The sequence below is a fragment of the Lithobates pipiens genome, unplaced genomic scaffold, assembly GCF_037356315.1.
Source record: "Lithobates pipiens isolate NorthernLeopardFrog02 unplaced genomic scaffold, aLitPip1_a1.2 Scaffold_1, whole genome shotgun sequence".
In the NCBI taxonomy this organism is placed as follows: domain Eukaryota; kingdom Metazoa; phylum Chordata; class Amphibia; order Anura; family Ranidae; genus Lithobates; species Lithobates pipiens.
In genome coordinates, this window is record NW_027507685.1 from 223,723,198 (window position 1) to 223,746,132 (window position 22,935).

Consider the following 22,935-nt stretch of genomic DNA (forward strand, 5'->3'; position numbering starts at 1 on the left):
AGATAAAGATACTCCAAATACCTGGTGTTAGTGCTTCAATTATCCCGGCGCCATGATTGTTATGGTGTCAGGATGATTGAAGCGCATTATTTCTATTATTACATCATTCAACTCACCATAATGCTGAATCAGTGGGAGCCATGAGCGCGTCACTAGCCACGTTGCCTGCCACCAGATGCCATCAGGTGTCCCAAGCAGAGTCTGTCCTTACATCAGGTGCCCCATCAGAGGTACCTTCCTCACATCTGTGTCCATCAGTGGAGCCCCTCCTTACATCTGGTGCCCCCCACATACTCCACAGACCGCCCCCCCCCACATACTCCACAGACCGGCCCCCGACATACCACTGGCCCCCGACATACCACTGGCCCCCGACATCCACAGACTGGCCCCCACATCCACAGACTGGCCCCCACATATCCACAGACTGGCCCCCACATCCACATACTGGTCCCCACATCCACAGACTGGCCCCCACACATCCACAGACTGGCCCCCACATCCACAGACTGGCCCCCACACATCCACAGACTGGCCCCCGACTTTATCTTACCACTGGCCCCCGACATCCGACTGGCCCCCACATCCACAGTGACAGACTGGCCCCCGCCCAGACATGCCGCCGTTGCCGTGCGGAGGCTTTGAACTGTGGCGCCGCCCACTGCACTTTACACACACACACACACTGGCAGCAGGGGTGGGCGGCGCCACAGGTTCTCTATTGAAGACCAACTTCTGGTCTTCTTAAAAATTGCGGCAAAAAAACTGGAAATTCAATTTCCCGGGACAAACTGAATTTTCCGGGACATTTCCCGGGACAAAATTAATTTGGGACGAATGTCCCGGGAAATTTGGGACAGTTGGCAACTATGTATTTTACTTGTTTTAGCCCGGGCGAACACAGACATCACCTATGATTCGCACCTGCACTGTTTTTGGCCTTTCTGCTTACCAGGAAGATGGTCAGGTAAAACTTAGAGTGCTCTCTGCCTACCAGGGAGCGGGATCTATTGGTTAGGTCTGCTCATTGTGCTCAGGTGCAGCTCAGCTTGTCAGACTGTCCCACACTGGTCCAATAGGGGGGCATATTGGACAGTGGGAGGGGACCTGGTAAGTGAGTGCACGGGCTTTGTTACAGCCCTGGCTATTGGCGGAGGAAAAGTGCTGCATTGCATGCTGGGATACTGTATATAAAGCAAGAGTACATGTGCTCAGAGTTAATTGAGTTGGGGAGCAGAGTCCAGGAGGGAGAGGGGCGGCTGCCCTCTCCTCCGCGGAGGCTGTTGTTTGACCCAGGGGCCTAGAGAGAGAGAGAAAAGCTGAATCCAGAGGTCCTGCAGAGCTGACTGGAAGGGAGACATCAGCAAGGATCTGATTCTGCTTACTGTGAGTACAGATCTGTGTCTTTGGGGCCTGTCCTGTGAGGGTCATCCCTTCAGATAGAAAGTCAGTGGTTGGGTGTTAGTAAAGGGGAAGCTAGAGAGTGTCCTGAAGATAAAATAGTGCATCAAGTCTGCTGCTAGTGAGAGCAAGAAGACTTAAAGCGGAGCTCCACCCTAAAGTGTAACTTCCGCTCATTGGAACCCTCCCCCCCTCCGGTGCCACAATTGGCACCTTTCAGGGGGGAGGGGGGTGCAGGTATCTGTACAGGTATCTGCACCCACTTCCGGCATAGATATCCGCAGAATCTACGTCACTTTCTGCAGAATCTACGCCCCTTTCCGCAGGTCCCCCGCTGTCTGCTGGGAAACACACGGATCCCAGAGACAGCGGGGAGCATCCTTATTGCGCAGCGCGACTCGCGCATGCGCAGTAGGGAACCGGGAAATGAAGCCGCAAGGCTCCACTTCCTAAATCCCATAGCCAAGATGGCGGGGGCAGCACCCGAGAGACGATCGAGAGATCGGCTTCGGGTGCCGACATCGCGGGCGCGCTGGGCGGGTAAGTGTCCTTATTTTAAAAGTCAGCAGCTGCAGTATTTGTAGCTGCTGGCTTTTTTAAAAAAAAAACGACGGAACTCCCGCTTTAATTCCTCCATACACGTGGCTGTATGGTTAAAACAAGGTGCTTCCACAAATTACCCGGTGAGGCCAAGTAAGAGTTGTCCTTATCCACTGTGAATAGTTCCAGTTGGAGTATCCCACTAATCCCTTCTCCTATCCAAGTTCCAAATATAAACACAAAAAAAAACAAATACCTTGGATTGGTCATTGAGTAACGAGCAAGTGGGAGTAAGGGTGAGATAAGTGTAAACCCCTAGCAACCAAATGGAAATCTATAGCAAGCAGCTGCAGGTAACCAGGAAGAGGCCTAAGAAGCCAACACTCAGCAAGCCCTACAGGGACAGTGCTACATATACAACCTCCCTGTCGTAGTTTCCCTGCTTGATCAGCGCTGGTTGAACGAAAAAAAAAAAAGTCTCATCTATGGGTTGCCTTAGGGCTTTTTCACACAGGCTGTCCGATCAGGTCTGCCTGTTTTTTAGACGGACCTGATCAGACCTTGCAGTCTCCTCTGGAGAGGTGGATACACGTTTGCTGACACCCGCCACCATCCAACCCTGTCTGCAAAATCCAGAAGGATAGTGGTCCTATTTTCCATCCGTCTGGCGGATCACATGGGAGCAGATGAAAACGGACAGGCAGTCCATTTCCACATGATTTCCCCATAGAGAGTGGGACTGGGTCCGTGTCCATTTTGCACAGTGGATGTGGACAGGACCTGTCATCTGCCTGCTCTGTGGGGATCAGTGGAGCGATCGTCTGCTGAGCAAGAAAAATACCTTCCATGGAGGCATCCATGTGAAAGGGGCCTTATGCCCTGTACACATGGTCGGAATTTCCGACTGAAAAAGTCTGATCGGATCTTGTTGTTGGAAAATCCGATCGTGTGTGGGCTCGAAATTTCAGAAGGAAAAGGTTTGAGAGCTGGATCTAAAATTTTCCGACAAAAAAATCCGATTGGGCTTTTTCCGATCGTGTGTAGAGAATTCCGATGGACAAAGTGCCACACATGCTCAGAATAAATTACGAGACGAAAGCTATTGGCTACTGGCCTCTTTATAGTCCCGTCATACGCAGGGCCGTTTTTAAGGCAGGGCAAAAGGGGCAGCTGCCCTGGGCCCTGTCATTGTTGTGGGGCCCAAAGCAGCTGCCTCATACTTGCTAACTATCCCAGTTTAAATTCCCTTGCCCCTTGAAGTTTCAGCCCCATACTGTGTCCTGATATCTCAGTGAGAAGTGCTGCAACTACTGCTGCCCAGCTCTGCCCTGTTGTTTTTTACAAATGACTCACCTGAAGACCCTATGTTTACATGTAAATAACCGGCAATCATATGTAAATAGCGGCATCCGGCGGCAAAGATATGTAAATAAAGGCGGCATTCATATGTATATCATGCCCCCTACAGTGAGGAGATGATGTTCTGTAATCTCTAGCAACCAATCAGTGAGCAGTATTACTGTACAGTAACCTCTAGCAACCAATCAACAAGGAGAAATCATGCTGTAACCTCTAACAACTAATCAGTGAGCCATAATGTGTGCTGTAACCTCTAGGAACCAGTCAGTAAGATACACTGTAACCTCTGGCAACCAATCGCAACCACTGCCTGATCTGATACAGGAAACCTGTTTCTAAGTCTAGCTGCTATTTATTGTATGTCTTAGAGCAGGTGGAGAGCAAAATTGTATTTTGGGGGGGGCCCAAGAAAACATTTGCCCAGGGTCCAATCAATATTAAAGACGGCCCTGGTCATACGTGTTTACGTCAGCTCGTTCCGAGTGATCAGATTTTCTGTGTGTATGCAACACAAGTTTTGGCCAAAATCCGTCGGAAAAAATCCGACGGATTTTGTGGTCGGAATGTCTGACTGTGTGTACAGGGCATAAGGCTTTTCTTCTCCTTTTAGGCCGGGTTCACACTATAGCGATGCGGGAATGCCGCGAATCCGCGGCGTTTACCCGCATCGCACACCTCCCGCCGGCAGTTCACACTGCCCTATGCGGACGGCTGGGAGTGTCAATGTTATGTTAATGACACCCCCAGATCCGTCGGCATATCGCAGTGCGATCTGCCGACTCGCACAGGAATCGGATCGCATGGTGTGAACCCCCATGCGATCCGATTCTGTTGCGGACCCAAAAAAAGGGTCCCGTGCGAGTTTGCTGCGGGAGCGCTGCGAATTCAGCCATACTATCTGTATGGCTGAACTCGCATCGCTACGGAGATCGGATGTGATTTGCTGTGCGAATCACATCCGGATCTCCCCCCGCAGCGGTGTGAACCGGGCCTTAAGGTGACACTAAACTCTGTTTAAAAAAAAATTCTATTCAGATGAGTTTAGCAGCATTTGACAATTTTGTTTATTTCATTGGCCAGAATTTCAGTTTATTTTGGCCATTGAAATGCTAAAAATACAAAGTGCTAAACGCGCCTAGCATTTAGGAGAGTTTGGCATTTTTTATGCCCAAAACTTCTGCCTTTCTGCATCCAGGAGTGGAGCTTTGATTGCCTCTAAAATCTACTGCTTCAAAACTCTGTGCTTGGACACATGGACTTTTTGAGTTGAGTTCAGAGGCTTTGGCAAAAAGAATCCCAAAAGCTCTTAACCATGAGCTAATCTGATTATAGCAACCTCCCCAACAAACTGCGATTTCTATTGTGACTACGACTCTATGGCGGACACATCGGACACTTTTGACACAATTTTGGGACCATTGGCATTTATACAGAGATCCGTGCTATAAAAATGTACTGATTACTGTGTAAATGACACTGGCAGGAAAGGGGTTAAACACTAGGGGGTGATCAAGGGGTTAAGTGTGTATAGGGAGTGATTTTAACTGTGGGGAAGAGAGGCTACTACTCACATGACAGAGATCACTGCTCCCAATGAAAGGGAGCAGTGATCTCTGTCATGTCACTAGGCAGAATAGGGAAATGCCTTGTGTTGGCATCTCCCTGTTCTTCCGCTCCGTTACACTATCATCAGGTTACCGGTGGAAATCGAGTCCGCAGGACTGATGGTCATGGCGCATGCGCCCAAAATGCCGCATCTTAAAGGGGACGTACCTGTATACCCATTTGCCCAGCCGCATAATTGTGCCAACGTTATATTGTCGTGCGCTGGTCGGTATATGGTTAAAACTACAGATTGCACTTAGAGAATAGAGATGAAAATCATGCCCATAGAAAATGGCAGGGACGCCATCCGCGTTCCAACTGATGGCGGAAGTGACATAGCACGTATCACGGGACCTAACGCGTTTCGTCAGCAGCGTCTGACGTCATGTGGGGTCACATGCCCCCTGATGCAAGAATATTTGCACTTGGTGGTGGACTATTGGACTTTATTCATTCATTTACTTACTTTTTTGTGTATGTTACCTTTGAAACATTATTTTTGTAAACACTTTTTTTATTATCACAGTATGGAATCACAGTTGTTTTCTTTATATATTTGAAGCCTTTGAGCTTTACTACCTCCTGCTTCACTTTCACATTGTGTTGTATTACACTGTTTAGTCATTTTCCAGGTTGCGCAGGGGGAAGGGGTTTGTAGATCCCTTTATTTTTCTTTTATCATTCCCCATCGGCTAATCAAGAGGCAGAAAACCCAACACCTGGAAGTAGTTGGGGAGAAGAAGACAGCAGCCAGCAAAAGAATGTAACCGCCATATGGCTGGAAGGTGGAGGTGTGTTTTTGTCTGGGTGCTGGTCCTAAGCTGAACTGATTGGCTGTCATGGCAGTCATCCCAGCAAACAGGCAGTATGCCGAGATGTAAACTGAACTGCGCATGCACAACTCAGTGTACATTCTACAGGGGATGTACAAATGAACAGGCAGGTTAGTGTATTTCCTTGCAGAACAAGCATTGCATGTCTCTTCTTCATTAAAAAGCCTGCCTGCTCACAGTTTTTTTATTTGTCAACATTAGTTCCACTTTAAGCTTCGAAAATAAGACCCCCTTCGCATCTCTGCATTTTCAATCACGAAAAAGCATGCTGCAAATATTAAGCACAGGCCGCAGATAAACTGTTGGGTGGATGTAGCTTAACACATATTAGCCCCTTGCCGACCAGCGCACGACGATGTATGTCAGCACAATGACACCGCTGGGCAAATGAGCGTACAGGTACGTCCCTTTTAAATCGTGGCATTGTGGGTGCACGTGCGCCTGCCGCATTCTCTGTGACAATACCCGCGGGTCCCACGGACTTGATGTCCGCCGGGGGCCCGCGATCGTGTCACGGAGCGGCAGAATGGGGAGATGCCTATGTAAACTAAGCATTTCCCTGTTCTGCCTAGCAACATGACAGAGATCTACTGCTCCCTTTCATCGGGAGCAGTGATCTCTGTCAGCTAGAATCACTCTTTAGGACACACTTAACCCCCTGATCGCCCCTAGTGTATAACTCCTTCCCTGCCAGTGTCATTTACACAGTAATCAGTGCATTTTTATAGCACTGATCGTTGTATAAATGACAATGGTCCCAAAATAATGTCAAAAGCGTTCGATGTGTCCGCCATAATGACGCAGTCACGATAAAAATCGCAGATCACTGCCATTACTATTAAAGAAAAAAAAGTATAATAAAAATGCCATAAATCTGTCCCCTATTTTGTAGACGCTATAACTTTCGCGCAATTCAAATATATGCTTATTGCAAATTTTTTTTACCAAAAATATGTAGAAGGATATATATCGGCCTAAACTGAGGAAGAAATTATTTTTTTAGATTTTTTTGGGGATATTTATTATAGAAAAAAGTAAAAAATATTGCTTTTTTTTTAAAATGGTCTCTTTTTTTTGTTTATAGCGCAAACAATAAAAACCGCAGAGGCGATCAAATACCACCAAAAGAAAGCTCTATTTGTGGGGGGAAAAAAAAAGGACATACATTTTGTTGGGAGCAACCTCGCACGACCACGCAATTGTCAGTTAAAGCGGCACAGTACCATTTCGCAAAAAGTGCTCCGGTCAAGGGGGTAAATCCTTCTAGGGCTGAAGTGGTTAATGCAAAAATTAAACGTACATTGACGCATGACTACACACTCCTAACACTGAATAATAAAAAAACACGCACGTGCATGCATCTAAATGAGCCTCTAAGCTGATCTGTTTCTTTTGTATACCCATAAAATAATTTCTAATACGTTTTTTTCTTTAACCACCTCAATAATGTGTATTCACGTATATATACGGCCTCGCATTGAGGTGATTATACTGGGATCATGGCTTTGCGTACAACCATGATCTTAGTACTGTTCTTTTCAGCCAATTCTCATTAAAGCAGTAGTAAACCGCAAAAAAGAAAACAAAAATATCTTCCCCCTGCAAGTTAAGAGCATAATGTGCTAGTATGTGTTGCATACTAGCACGTTATGAAAGGCTTACCTGAAAACAAAGCGCTCCAGTGGACTGCTGTCACGGCTCCTCGGGGGCCTCCATCTTTACCCGGTCTTCCTTCCAGGTTCGTGGGCTACGGCTGATTGACTGGCCAAGCTGCGATGATGTCACTCCCGTGGCGTGGCGTTCTCTATGGATGCCACGCCGTCCATTGAGAGCACAGTGCGCATGTGCCAATGACATCACTAAAGTAAATATCTGCTAAACTAAATATATTTACTGTACCTATAGGTAAGCCTTATTATAGGTAGGTATAATCATTAGAGGGCAAGTTCCCCTTAACCACTTTCAGACCGGACCATTTTGCTGGTAAATGACCAGAGGTCTTTTTACACTTTGGCACTGCGCTGCTTTAACTGGTAATTGCGCGGTCATGCAATGTTGTACCCAAACAAAATTTGCGTCCTTTTCTTCCCACAAATAGAGCTTTCTTTTGATGGTATTTGATTGCCTCTGCGATTTTTATTTTTTGCGAAATAAACGTAAAAAGACCGCAAATTTTGAAAAAAAATGATATTTTCTACTTTTTGTTATTAGAAAAATCCAATAAACTCAATTTTAGTCATACATTTAGGCCAAAATGTATTCAGCCACATGTCTTTGGTAAAAAAAAAGTCAATAATTGTATATTTATTGGTTTGCGCAAAAGTTGTCACATCTACAAACTAAGGTACGTTTTCTGGAATTTACGCAGCTTTTAGTTTATGACTGCCTATCTCATTTCTTGAGGTGCTAAAATGGCAGGGCAGTACAAAACCCCCCCAAATGACCCCATTTTGGAAAGTAGACACCCCAAGGAAACTGATAAGAGGCATGTTGAGCCCATTGAATATTTTATTTTTTTGCCTCAAGCGATTGAATAATGACAAAAAAAAAAATTTTTTTTTTTTTTTACACAAAGTTGTCACTAAATGATATATTGCTCACACATGCTATGGGCGTATGTGAAATGACACCCCAAAATAAATTCTGCTGCTTCTCCTGAGTACGGGGATACCACATATGTGGGACTTTTTGGGAGCCTAGCCGCGTACGGGGCCCCGAAAACCAAGCACCGCCTTCAGGCTTTCTAAGGGCGTAAATTTTTGAGTTCACTTCTCACTACCTATTACAGTTTTGAAGGCCATAAAATGCCAAGATGGCACAAAACCCCCACAAATGACCCCATTTTAGAAAGTAGACACCCCAAGCTATTTGCTGAGAGGCATGTTGAGTTCATGGAATATTTTATATTTTGCCACAAGTTGCGGGAAAATTACAAACTTTTTTTTTTTTTTTTAACAAAGTTGTCACTAAATGATATATTGCTCATGCATGCCATGGGCATATGTGAAATGACACCCCAAAATAAATTCTGCTGCTTCTCCTGAGTACGGGGATACCACATATGTGGGACTTTTTGGGAGCCTAGCCGCGTACGGGGCCCCGAAAACCAAGCACCGCCTTCAGGCTTTCTAAGGGCGTAAATTTTTGAGTTCACTTCTCACTACCTATTACAGTTTTGAAGGCCATAAAATGCCAAGATGGCACAAAACCCCCACAAATGACCCCATTTTAGAAAGTAGACACCCCAAGCTATTTGCTGAGAGGCATGTTGAGTTCATGGAATATTTTATATTTTGCCACAAGTTGCGGGAAAATTACAAACTTTTTTTTTTTTTTTTTTTTTTTTTAACAAAGTTGTCACTAAATGATATATTGCTCATGCATGCCATGGGCATATGTGAAATGACACCCCAAAATAAATTCTGCTGCTTCTCCTGAGTACGGGGATACCACATATGTGGGACTTTTTGGGAGCCTAGCCGCGTACGGGGCCCCGAAAACCAAGCACCGCCTTCAGGCTTTCTAAGGGCGTAAATTTTTGAGTTCACTTCTCACTACCTATTACAGTTTTGAAGGCCATAAAATGCCAAGATGGCACAAAACCCCCACAAATGACCCCATTTTAGAAAGTAGACACCCCAAGCTATTTGCTGAGAGGCATGTTGAGTCCATGGAATATTTTATATTTTGCCACAAGTTGCGGGAAAATGACAAACTTTTTTTTTTTTTTCACAAAGTTGTCACTAAATGATATATTGCTCACGCATGCCATGGGCATATGTGAAATGACACCCCAAAATAAATTCTGCTGCTTCTCCTGAGTACGGGGATACCACATATGTGGGACTTTTTGGGAGCCTAGCCGCGTACGGGGCCCCGAAAACCAAGCACCGCCTTCAGGCTTTCTAAGGGCGTTACAGTTTTGAAGGCCATAAAATGCCAAGATGGCACAAACCCCCCCCAAATGACCCCATTTTGGAAAGTAGACACCCCTAAATTTAGGGGTACACTAGTGAGACTAGGTAATAAATGGCGGGTGCCCTGAAACTATAAAAAAATAACTAACCAACCAGCGTCACCTGTAACAGTTATATGGTGATCACTGGTGAAAGGGTTAACTAGGGGGCAATTAGGGGGCTTTATGCGGTAGTATATGGGGGTCCCTGGCGCTATAAAAAGCTGCAGCGAACCTAAATACCTACCTGCCTAACTAGCGTCACCTGTGACACTAATACAGCGATCAGAAAAACGATCGCTTATTAGGCTGGGTTCACACTGGAGCGATGCGGGAACGCCACGAATGCGCGGCGGGTTCCCGCATCGCATGCCTCCCGGCGGCAGTTCACACTGCCCTATGCGAACTGCTGGGAGTGTCAGTGAAATGTTACTGACACCCCCAGATCAGTTCGCATATCGCAGTGCGATCTGCAAACTCGGATCGCATGGTGTGAACACCCATGCGATCCGATTCTGCTGCGGGCCAAAAAAAGGGTCCCGTGCGAATTTGCGGCGGGTGTGGCGGGTGCGGCGGGTGCGGCGAATGGCTGAACTCGAATCGCACAGAGATCGGATGTGATTTGCACTGCAGTGCGGTGCGAATCACATCCGTTCTCATAAACCGCTGCAATGTGAACCCAGCCTTAGTGACACTGGCGACGGGGGGTGATCACGGGGTTAAACCTTTATTGGGGGGGTTAGGGGGGTACCTTAGAACTAAAGGGGGCTAACCCTAACTGCCCTAACAGTTATTAGTCACAAATGACACCCGCCGGGTGATCAGGGGGTTAAACCTTTATTAGGTAATAAATGGCGGGTGCCCTGAAACTATAAAAAAATAACTAACCAACCAGCGTCACCTGTAACAGTTATATGGTGATCACTGGTGAAAGGGTTAACTAGGGGGCAATCAGGGGGCTTTATGCGGTAGTATATGGGGGTCCCTGGCGCTATAAAAAGCTGCGGCGAACCTAAATACCTACCTGCCTAACTAGCGTCACCTGTGACACTAATACGGCGATCAGAAAAATGATCGCTTATTAGGCTGGGTTCACACTGGAGCGATGCGGAAACGCCGCGAATCCGCGGCGGGTTCCCGCATCGCATGCCTCCCGGCGGCAGTTCACACTGCCCTATGCGAACTGCTGGGAGTGTCAGTGAAATGTTACTGACACCCCCAGATCAGTTCGCATATCGCAGTGCGATCTGCAAACTCGGATCGCATGGTGTGAACACCCATGCGATCCGATTCTGCTGCGGGCCAAAAAAAGGGTCCCGTGCGAATGTGCGGCGGGTGCGGCGAATGGCTGAACTCGAATCGCACAGAGATCGGATGTGATTTGCACTGCAGTGCGGTGCGAATCACATTCGTTCTCATAAACCGCTGCAATGTGAACCCAGCCTTAGTGACACTGGCGACGGGGGGTGATCACGGGGTTAAACCTTTATTGGGGGGGTTAGGGGGGTACATTAGAACTAAAGGGGGCTAACTCTAACTGCCCTAACAGTTATTACAGTCACAAATGACACCAATGCAAAAAAATAAAATAAAATGACATTGGTGTCACTGTGACTGGGGGGCAGGGGTAATTGGGGGGGTGATCGGGGGGTAAAGGGGGGGTGTGAGTGTGCCTGGCATGTTCTACTGTGTGTGTAGAGTGTTGGTGCAACTCACTGATCCGCTCTCCTCCGTGTCGGAACGAAAAATACCGACACGGAGGAGAGAATACATCACTTCCTCTCCTGTGTTTACATTACAGGAGAGGAAGTGATGTCACCGGGGATTTCTATTCGTCGGGAGCGATCGCGAGGGGGTGGCCATGAATGAATGGCCGCCCCCTCGTCCCGGATCGCTCCCGGACGAAAACCGACCGCCGCAGGCACCGGGCGGGGGCCCGATCGGGCCCCCGACCCGAGGGAGGCAAGGGACGTACATGTATGTCCTTATGCCTGCCCGTGCCATTCTACCGACGTACATCGGCGTGCGGCGGTCGGCAACTGGTTAAAAAAACACTTTCATGAATAAAAAAAAAAAAAAAGTTAACCAAATGTTTATGTATAATGTGAAATATGATGTTACACCGAGTAAATAGATACCTAACATGTCATGTAAAATTGTGTCTGCCGGTGGAATAGCGGCAAACTACAGAGCCTAAAATTCTCCATAGGCGACGCTTTAAACGCAGGTGCAGGTTACCGGTTAAGAGTTGCACATGAGGTCTGGTGCTAGAATTATTGCTTTCACTCTGATGTTCGCGACAATACCTCACATGTGTGATTTGATCACCGTTTACATATGTGTGGGGGAGAAAATTTTGCATTTGCATTATTTATTTTCTACAAAATAATATTTTTTTTTTAGATTAACTTTATTGCTATCACAAGGAATGAACAACATCCCTAGTGACAGCATGGGCCGTGACAGGTCTCTCCTCTAGCCTCCAATGCTGTCGGCTGCTTTTCTGGCTGCTGGCGACCAGATAAACAAAGAGGCGGAACCTGAAGTGACTATCTACTAGAGGTGCACTGAATGAAAATTTTGGTGCCGAAACCAAAAATGCAGGATGCACTTGGCCATAAAACAAAAATTACAGTTTTTAAAAAACATTTAGATTTTTATACATAATTGTATTATATTTGACTTTTTAATTAAAGAGGAACTGCAATCTGCTCACATAATTTTGTAATAAAAACATCTTTGCCATTCTAAAGCTTCCCTCCAACCACTTTGCATATTATTCTGTATATACTGGGATTCTGTACTTGCCAAAAATATGCTGCAGAAATCTCCCTGTCTTACATCAGGGTCCCCAGAGAGCCCCCCACTTACATCAGGGTCCCCAGAGAGCCCCCCATAAAATCAGGGTCCCCAGAGAGCCTCCCCTCCCCTTGGGGACCCCTGCAGAGACTTGGGGCTATGGGCCATTGCCGCATCGCTCCCAGCCTCCACTATAGGACGGTAGAGCCCCCTTCCACCACGTGCAGAAGTAATTGAGTGTCCAATTAGCTACCCAGATCACTACTGCATTATAGGGAATCGCTGGCTGAAAAGATCAATAAGGGATGATGCTTGTAGGTGCTGGCATCATCATCTTGTTATAACTACTGAAACCCAGAGGATGTCCATGGACGTCCTATGGGAGAGAAGTAGTTAAAGAGTATTTTTTCCAAAAATTTGCATTAAAAAAAAAAAAAAAATGCTGCGCAAATATCTTATGACATAAAAAAATTGCAGCAACAACCATTTTATTTTCCATGGGCTCTGCTTAACCATTTCTGGACCGCCGCACGCCGATATACGTCCTAACTTTGAAAAGGAAAATTCAGATAGCTGCCATAACCCCGGTATCTTCTTCTTTGGCCCGCGGTCTGGCGTTTTCGAAAAAATAGTGGTCTCAAGGGTGGATTCGCCACAAGATCACTTTTACCGGCGGCGGGAGAGGCCCCACCCCCTGCTGCGCTCTGGTGCCCTCCGCCGCTTAACAGAGCCGTCAGCAGCAGCGGAGGCGAACGGATCCTCTTCCTTGCTGGGTATGGTGACGAGTAAGGGGAAGAAGGCTCCCACCCGTCTCCATATCATTGCAGGGCGGAAGTGACGTCAAAACGTCACTTCCGCCCATAGCTCTTAAAGAGCGTTTTTTTTTTTTAAGTGACAATATTTTTAAAAAAAATTTTTATTGCATTTTTGTGTAAATATAAGATCTGAGGTACTGAGATGCTTATTTCTATTACAATGGATGTTTACATTCCTTGTAATAGGAATAAAAGTGCCACATTTAGTTTTTTTAAAAGAACAGTGTAAAAATAAAAAATAAAAGGTAAAATAAATAAGAAAAAAATAAATTTTTAAACGCGCCCCGTCCCATCTGAGATCGCGTGCAGAAGCGAGTGCATACGTGAGTAGCACCCCGCATATGAAAACGGTGTTCAAACCACACATGTGAGGTATCTTCACGATCGGTAGAGTGAGAGCAATAATTCCAGCTCTTGACGTCCTCTGTAACTCAAAACATGCAACCTGTAGAATTTTTTAAACATCGCCTATGGAGATTTTTAAGGGTAAAAGTTTGAAGCGTGACATGTTGGGTATCAATTTACTACATTATCTTTCACAGTATATAAAAAAATTGGGCTAACTTTACTGTTGTCTTATTTTCTAATTTAAAAAAGTGTATTTTCTCAAGAAAAAAAGTGCGCTTGTAAGGCCACTGCGCAAATACGGTGTGACAGAAAGTATTGCAACGACCGCCATTTTATTCTCTATGGTGTTAGAACCCCCAAACATACATTTTTTTCTAAGTAAATTTTCTAGCAACAAATCTTAAAAAGAGGCTCAGTCCTTAACCACTTCACGCCGGGAGGGCGTCCAGGGACGTCCATGACTTTCCGGGGCTATATCTGAATGATGCTACAGGCATCATTCAGATATAGCCCCGGAAAGTCAAGGACATATACGCTAGCTACAGGCATCATTCAAATATCAGCTTTTTCAGCCAGTGATTCCCTATACCATAAGAACGATCATAACGGTTGTTCCACTGCTTGATCGTTCTTACGGGCAGCGGGAGGGGATGTCCCCCCCCTCCCACCGCCCTCCTGTGCTTTTACCGACTCACCGCTTCCATTGGAGAGTCGGAGAAGGGATCCGCCGGCCCCGGATGGTGATCATAGAGATTTTCGGCGTACCAGATGGTCGCCGGAGTCTCTATGATCGTTCAGAGGCTGGGCGTGATGTCATGACCTCACGCCTGGCCTCTGCATTAAAAAAAAAGGCTTCCCAGCCTAGAGGTGAGATGTGGGTTCTTATTGACCCCATATCTCACTGTAAAAAAGACCGATCGAGACATATTCCTGTTACAAGGGATGTTTACATTCCTTGTAATAGGAATAAAAGTGATCAAAAATGTTTTATTTTTTTTTAAATGTCAAACTAAAAAAATTAAAATTAACAATAAAAAAATAAAATAAAATGTAAAGTGCCCCCTGTCCCCATGAATGAGCTCGCACACTGAAGCAAACACATACATAAGTCCCGCCCACATATGAAAATGGTGTTCAAACCACAAATTTGAGGTATCGCCGCGAATGTTAGAGCGATAGAAATTAATTCTAGCCCTAGACCTCCTCTGTAACTCAAAACATGTAACCAGTACAATTATTTAAAGCGGAGGTCCACCCTAAAGTGGACCTTCCGCTCATTGGAATCCTCCCCCCCTCCGGCGCCACAATTGGCACCTTTCAGGGGGGAGGGGGGTGCAGGTACCTGTACAGTACAGGTATCTGCACCCACTTCCGGCGTAGATTCTGCAGAAGGTACGCCCCTTTCCGCAAGTCCCCCGCTGCCTGCTGGGAAACACACGGATCCCAGAGACAGCGGGGACTATCCTTATTGCGCAGCGCGACTCGCGCATGCGCAGTAGGGAATCGGGAAATGAAGCCGAAAGGCTCCACTTCCTGATTCCCATACCCAAGATGGCGGCGGCAGCACCCGAGAGACGATCAAGAGATCGGCTTCGGGTGCCGACATCGCGGGCGCACTGGGCGGGTAAGTGTCACTATTTTAAAAGTCAGCAGCTGCAGTATTTGTAGCTGCTGGCTTTAAAAAAAAAAAAAAAAAAAAAAAATGTTTAATGTTTTTTTTTTAAAGCATGAAACTGTTTTTTTCCCCAAAAAAGTGTTCAAAAAATTGCTGCGCATATATATATATATATATATATATATATATATGTGTTTGGGGGTTCTAAGTAATTTTCTAGCAAAAAAAAACTGTTTTTAACTTGTAAACAACAAATTTTAGAAAAAGGCTCTGTCTTCAAGTGGTTAAAAACAGTAAAGTAATTTTCCAGCAAAAAAAAAAAAAAAAAAATGCAGATTTTTACATGTATGAGAGAAATGTCAGAATTGGAAGCAGTTCATATATCAGCAGCCCTGGGGACATATTGTCATCATAGTCACAGCAGCACAGTGTCCCTGGAAGTAATGTTCTACTTGTCAGGGAGGACTCAGCCCCCTCCATGCTCCTCCACACGTATACAAACTCTGAACACATGGGACTCCACCCAGCAGCAGGAAGTGTGGATGTGTCCCTCCCATGACACTCAGGCCCTTCCCTCCCCAGCAACACTTCCAGTCGTACTCTACTACCCCCAGGGGCAGCTTTGTCTGTGTCCAGGAGGGGAGGGGGGGCAGCTGGCACCATGCTCCGAAATCTGATGTACTACGCAGCCCCCCTCAGGGCCACGGTGAGAATCCTGCAGGGTTTCCTCATTGCTTGTTATTGTTTGTATAAACACCTGCAGAGCGTTGCAACTTTTACCCCCCCCCCCCCTCTTCTAGTAATGAAGGGCAGAGCATTGCATACAGCCATCTGCTGCGGCATGTCACTTCAGATTAGCTGGACTCTTTGGCTTTAATGTGCTGCAGAGAGATGTGACGGTCTGCAGCTTGAGCAAAGTTTACACACAGGTGCTGTGTTGTGTTAGGGCCCTCATCGTTTCCGGCAACTCCGAGAACGATTGTTTATTCGTTCCTAGCAACTACTCAGAGCCAAACTTGTCAGCAGACAAAGCTGGGCTCTTGTTGCTGTGAGTTACAGCATCCATTGCCTTTACTGCCTTGTCATTTAGTAACCTGGCTCTGGTTGCTGTGGGTTACAGCACCCAATTGCCTTTCCACCTTTTGTAACATGAAAGAGGGTTGGAGTACCCAATACGATTGCTGGACAACTCTGCAGCACCCCAGGGGTCTAGCAAGGCATGCTGGTACTTGTAGTTCTACCACATTGGGGCCTGCTTCCTAGAAGAAGCCCTGGGTGTTTGTGGCTTCTTAGGGCTTGTTTTGATGTGCAGCAACCTCCTAAAAAGCAATGTGTGGTGGGTTGCTTTTCACTTTTTAATAGATTTTTATTACAAAAAATATACACAAAACCTAGCGAGAACTCCTGTAATTACCTAGAAGATGTTAGACAGTTGGAACGTAGCTGCTGAGGATGGAAAGACAACCAACAGTATAAATGGCATAGTAATAAAACTTGTATCCAGCAAGTTAGAGTAGGTATCGATGAACCAGGTAGGTGGGTTGCACAGGTGGTGAGTAGGGATGAGCTCAGGCGTGTTTGCATAGAACATGTGTAGAGCCCACCAGGAAGTCGGCGCAACGCTAATCACAGGCAGTGAGACATTGCCCCGATGTGCGGCTGCAGAGATCGGGGTAATGTCTCCCTGCCTGTGATTAGCGCAGCGCCGACTTCCTGGCGGGCTCTGCATGTGGACCATGCGAACACGCCGGAGCTCATCCTTAGTCTGAAGGAGCCCCAAAGCTAGTCATTTTTCAAACACACGTTCATACAGACATTGTGTGGACATTCTCATGAGTACAATTGATGACTTGACGAATGTTGTTCAAAAGTACCTCAAAAAATGTTCCTTTTTAAATGCTGCTTCATTTACCTCATCTCTCGCTCCCGCAGGCTTCCTCTTATGTTAGCAACCTTTCCCCCCTTGCCGCTTCTCTACAGAGCTTGTCCATCAGTCGTACTCTGACGCCATCATGTACAATGCAATACCAGCAATCCTGCATTAAAAACCTTAGAGTTTTGTCATGCGAAGCACAAGAGCGCGCAACATGAAGAACCCCCAATTATTCACACCTGAGCGTTGTATCGCCTGTCGCTTGAAGCTTGAAAAAGTACAAGAGCTCCTTTGGGGCAGATTCACGCATTTTTGGTCTTCTAGACTTTAACCACTTAAGGACCGAGCCTCTTTATGAGATTTGTTGTTTACAAGTTAAAAACTGTTTAGGTCTAGGGCTAGAATTATTGCTAACAATGGCGACGATACCTCACTTGTGTGGTTTGAACACCGTTTTACATATGCGTTCGCTACTGCATGCGAGCTCGGCGGGACAGGGCGTGTTTGAAAAAAAATAAAATAATAAAATCTATATAAAAAAAAAATTTTTTTTTTTTACACTGTTTACACAATGTAAACATCCCTTGTAATAGAAAAAAAGCATGACAGGACCTCTTAAATATGAGATCTGGGGTCAAAAAGACCAGATCTTTAAAAAATTAAATGGCATTTAAAAAGTCTCTTTTGGGCACGTGACGTTTTGACGGCGCTTCCGCCCTGCAATGGTATGGAGACATGTGGGAGCCATCTCCCCCCTCACTAGTCTCCATACCTAACGGGACACAGGACCCTATCGTTATCGATGGCTATGGTAAGGGGCGGGGGGCACCGGAGAGCCCCCTCTCCCGCCACCGATCAAAGTAATCTTGCGGCGAATCTGCCGCAGAGACCACTTTTATCTGAAAGCGAACCGAATGCCCCCAGGGCTTTGCTATGATGTTGCTATGTGAGGCCTAGTTGTTACAGCTCACCTCCACCTGGGATGGAGGAAGTGAGCAGTAATGACTAGGCCTCACTTAGCAACATCCTGGGAGTACTACACCTCCACGGGCAAGACCCTTTGACTAAGTCTGGGGCAATTTTTGCTACCAGGCCTCAGGGCCTATCCAGTGCACATTGCACAGCCACTATATATTAAAATTATTTCTTCTCCTCCCGTTTGTCACATTTCACTTTTGTGTGTGTTTTTTTTTTTTTTTTTTTTTCACTGGAACAGAGGGTGTGAGTCCTCTGGCTTGCCCTGAAGTCTAGGGGGAGGATGTGTGGCTATTTAGATTCCTTCCTCCCCTGAACCTGGTGGGAGTCTCACTTTGGTAGAGCCCCTTGACCTAGTAATTGGTGGTCAGCTTTGTCTGGCTACAAAGAGAGGGGTCTGCCAGGCCTTTTGACTAGGTGGACCAAATTTGAAACCTTGTCCCTGTCAGGAGCCTTGCACCCTGGGGGTTCAGGGTAAGGCCCTACCCATTCGAGGGGTGGACAAAGCACATCCTAAAGGCACTTTTTTGTGTATTCACATGCACCTTTTTGTTCACTTAATGGTTTTCACACCACCGTGGATGGAATAAAACAATAGAAGGGAGAGAGGTACATGAATGGCCTACATCTTTAGCAAGGGTATTATTCAACTTTAATCAGAGCTGCACAGTTTGTTTTTATTTACAGACTCACCTTATCTGCATAGGCAGTTTTTGGTAAAGGTCCCTCTGCAAGAGCACTTTTGATTATTTTATGGAGTTCAGCTTTAATGGGTTCACACAACGCATAGATGTGAACCTATCCTAAAAGTAGATCCAAAATCTAGGCATTGGCTCAGTAGTATACTGTCATTTAAAAAATTGTTTCTATCTTTTAAAATCTGCAGCATTTGTCAAAATATTTCCTGTTGATCCTGCCATAGTAAGCCTAAAGCCCCATACACACTATCAGATTGTCTGTTTTTTTTTTTTTTCCCATCAGATTTACCAAAACCATATAATATGAGGCCAAACCTTAGGGGGTTCCATTTGTATGCAATCAGGCAGGCCCTTGTACTACATGGTTTTGGTAAACCTGAAGGAAAAAATCAGCAGACAATCTGATAGTGTGTATGGGGCTTTAGGGGGTTGGTTGACCTTTTACAAAAAAATCTTCCTATGCAAGTAAGGGGCGTCTGTAGATAAAAATAAACTATGAAGCTCTGACCAAAGTTAAATAATGGTCTTTGCTATATGTGTAGGCCATTTACATACCTCTTGAAGCCAGGACGTTAAAGCGGAGTTCCGCTTAAAAAAAAATAAAAAATAAAAGTCAGCAGCTACAAATACTGCAGCTGCTGACTTTTAATAATCGGACACTTACCTGTCCCAGGGTCCAACGATGCAGGGGAACAAAGTAGAGGTCGACCGATATGGGTTTTTCTCTGGCCGATGCCGATATTTAGAAATCGCCACGGCCGATATATGATGCAGATTTTTTTTTTGGGCCGATATGTTAGGCCGATTATTTATTTATTTTTTCCCCTTCATCTCATAAAATCTAACAGTTAGACACCTTTCCCACTGGGGCGTTTTTCAGGCGCTTTAAAATAGCGCCTGTAAAGTGCCTGCAAAACGGCTCCCCTGCAGTCTGTGTGGAAGCCCTGAGTGCTTTCACACTGAGGCAATGCGCTGGCAGGACGTAAAAAAAAAAAAGTCCTGCTAGCAGCATCTTTTGAGTGGTGTATACCGCTCCTCCACCACTCCTGCCCATTGAAATGAATGGGCACTGCTGCTGAAGCACCTGCAATGCGATTTGGCAGCGGCGCTTCGCGGGCACATTTAACCCCTTCCTGGGCCGCTAGCTGGATTATAAGTGCCCCGCTAAAATGACGGTAAAGCGCCGCTAAAACTGGCAGCGTTTTACCGTCAACGACTGCTCGCTCCAGTGTGAAAGCAGCCTTAAGTGATACAGAAAATTTCTTACATTTATTAAACAAAACAAACATCCAAATAGTTCACTTGTATGTATAATTTAGAATGAAAAATATATATATACACAAAAACAGGTAATCAAAACTTTTGGATGAAAAAAAAAAATGGGCTAACTTTACTGTTTTTTTTTTTTTTGTTTTTGTTTTTATCTGTGTATTTTTTCCCCAAAAAATTGAGTTTGAAAGACCGCTGAGCAAATACCGTGTGACATAAAATATTGCAACAACCGCTATTTTATTCCCTAGGATCTCTGCTAAAAAAAATATATATAAGTTTTGGGGGTTCTAAGTGAATTTCTAGCAGAAAATGCAGGATTTTTATTTGTAAGCATCAAGTGTCAAAAAAGATTGTCTTTAAATGGTTAAACTGAGAACTCTACACACAGAGTTGAGTTCATTCATTCATTCAAGTGTAAATATTGTATCTTTTTGATCTTTTCTTGGCAGACTGCCCAGAGAGGAGACAAGTCACTTTACTCAAGTCTCCAGGCAACTTGTACTGACTTCTATTACTGAAGTCATTTGCAAGTCGCGCTGAATATATCACGGGCCTTTTTTAACAGCACAATCGGCCGATGCCGATTAATTAAAAAACGCCAAATATCGGCTGATATATCGGTCGACCTCTAGAACGAAGCCCTGCTCGTCTCCCCCTCCTTTCTGCAGCAACGGCATTGTCTGGCTTCATAGCTGGGCACGCACTGCGCATGCGCAACCCGTGACTGCCAATCATCTGGGACCTGTGACGTCTCCCAGATGATTGCCGAGAAGGAGGGGGGAGAGGTGAACTTGCTTCTGGTGCCCCACCATCACAGAAGTGAGCTCTTTCTCTGATGCAGTAGCTCTGAGCTCAGCATTTGAGAGCTCTATCCTGTGATGGTGGAGATGAGTAGTAATGACTAATGCCGCGTACACACAACCAAACTTTCCGGCAGACTAGGTCCGACGGAATCAGTCCGTCGGACATTCCGATCGCATGTGGGCTAATCCGATCGATCGTTTTTCCAAAAAAAAATCAGACGGACCTAGAAATAGAACATGTTTCAAATCTGCCCGATGGACCAAATACGACGCAAGGGAGGCTATTGGCTACTGCCTATTGAACTTCATTTTTTTTTAGTCCCGTCTTATGTCATCACGTTCAAAACGAACTGACTTAGTCCATTTGTGTATGGCGAAGTCCGTTCGTACGGAACTCTCCTCCTGTAGCGTGTGTCCCCAGTCGCTGACCACCTCCTGTAGCGTGTGTCCCCAGTCGCTGACCACCTCCTGTAGCGTGTGTCCCCAGTCGCTGACCACCTCCTGTAGCGTGTGTCCCCAGTCGCTGACCACCTCCTGTAGCGTGTGTCCCCAGTCGCTGACCACCTCCTGTAGCGTGTGTCCCCAGTCGCTGACCACCTCCTGTAGCGTGTGTCCCCAGTCGCTGACCACCTCCTGTAGCGTGTGTCCCCAGTCGCTGACCACCTCCTGTAGCGTGTGTGCCCAGTCGCTGACCACCTCCTGTAGCGTGGTCCACCATTACCACTTTTAGGAAGCCGGCTTAGAGCAATGATATGCAGCCAAAGCTGCTTCAAGTGCATGTAGACAGGAAGTGGCGGAGTGAAACTGTAGGAAATTAGCAGCACTGAGATGCAACAAAGGATGAAGATGTGAAAATAATAATTTATAGAAAAATAATTATGGCAGTTGTTTATAATACACTGAGCGCTGGGATTTATAAAAAAAAGAATAACCTTGCAGTGGACTGGCGAAACCCCCCCCACGCAAGTCCTCATTAAGTCTAGAGGAATAGGTCCTATTCCTCCAAACTGTGTGACCGGCCCTTCTACGCTTATTCTCTACAACTCTCTGGCTGGACGTCGCACTCTGATGTCATGGCGCACAATGGAAGACCTCGGTCCTGTATTGTATGTGAGGATGGTTAGGGCCCACCTCCAACCCAGAATGTTGCACTGAAGCCTGCCAGGGCCAGGAGTATGTTGAATATTACATAAGAGAAGAGACGGTCCTTCATGCAAACATTTATTGGCTACATATGAACAAATTAAAAGCAAACAGCTGACGCGTTTTGGTGTGAGCCTTAGTCGTTGAATATTACAGCATATTCCTCTACCCCTAGATTTAACGAACATTAACCTGTCACCATCTTTAGGCCATTTATAAGCAGCCTAAGGTTGATGAGGTTATACCAGGATCTTGGTTGAGGATAAAACCATAATTCCAATATCGCTGTTTTCAGCCGGTGATTCCCTACATGGTAAAAGTGATCAGAACGTCGATGGAGCATGTGAGTTATCGCCGCAAACATCAGAGCGAGAGCAATAATTCTAGCGCCAGACCTCCTGTGTAACTCTAAATTGGTGATCTTTTAAAGCATCACTTAGGGAGGTTTTTAGGTACCAAGTTTGGCGTCGTTTCATGAGCGTACGCAATTTTAAATGTAGTGCTGGCTCCTGATGAGTAGGCGCTATGTCTTTTTCAAAGTTAACTTTCCTGAAACCACAGTTGGGTTTTGGGGCTAATTTTCTAAAGTTCTGGTTTCAGTACCAGTCTAGCTGGGTTGCACTGGGTTCTCTTTGACCGCAGGTGTCGCTGTCACCGCTGGCAAGAGTTGAGAACGCAGTCTAGCTGGGTCTATTGAATGCCACTGTTCTTTCGGAACCAGCCCAGTGGGAGTGTTCTCCTGCTGTGCATTCTGGGAGGTGGTATTTGGTATTTAAGGTACCGACATCACGTGCTTCGTGGTGTTTTTTTTTTTTTTTTTTTTTTCGTTCCAGAGAATATTTTCTGTCTGTCTGGTTCTTCTGGTCCTCCTGACCAGCTCCGTGGCCCTCCTGGCCTGGGT

General features: G+C 45.9%; 1 protein-coding gene across 1 annotated transcript in view; it reads left to right on the plus strand.

Annotated features, from left to right (window-relative positions):
• Window positions 1–15,812: 15,812 nt before the first annotated feature.
• The window catches only part of LOC143983616 (carnitine O-acetyltransferase-like), a gene marked incomplete at its 3' end in the record, with an annotated part of 48,769 nt that continues 41,646 nt past the window's right edge, over window positions 15,813–22,935 (plus strand). The window contains 1 exon segment of the mRNA XM_077483537.1: window positions 15,813–15,976. Coding sequence (XP_077339663.1) covers window positions 15,932–15,976 — 45 coding nt within the window.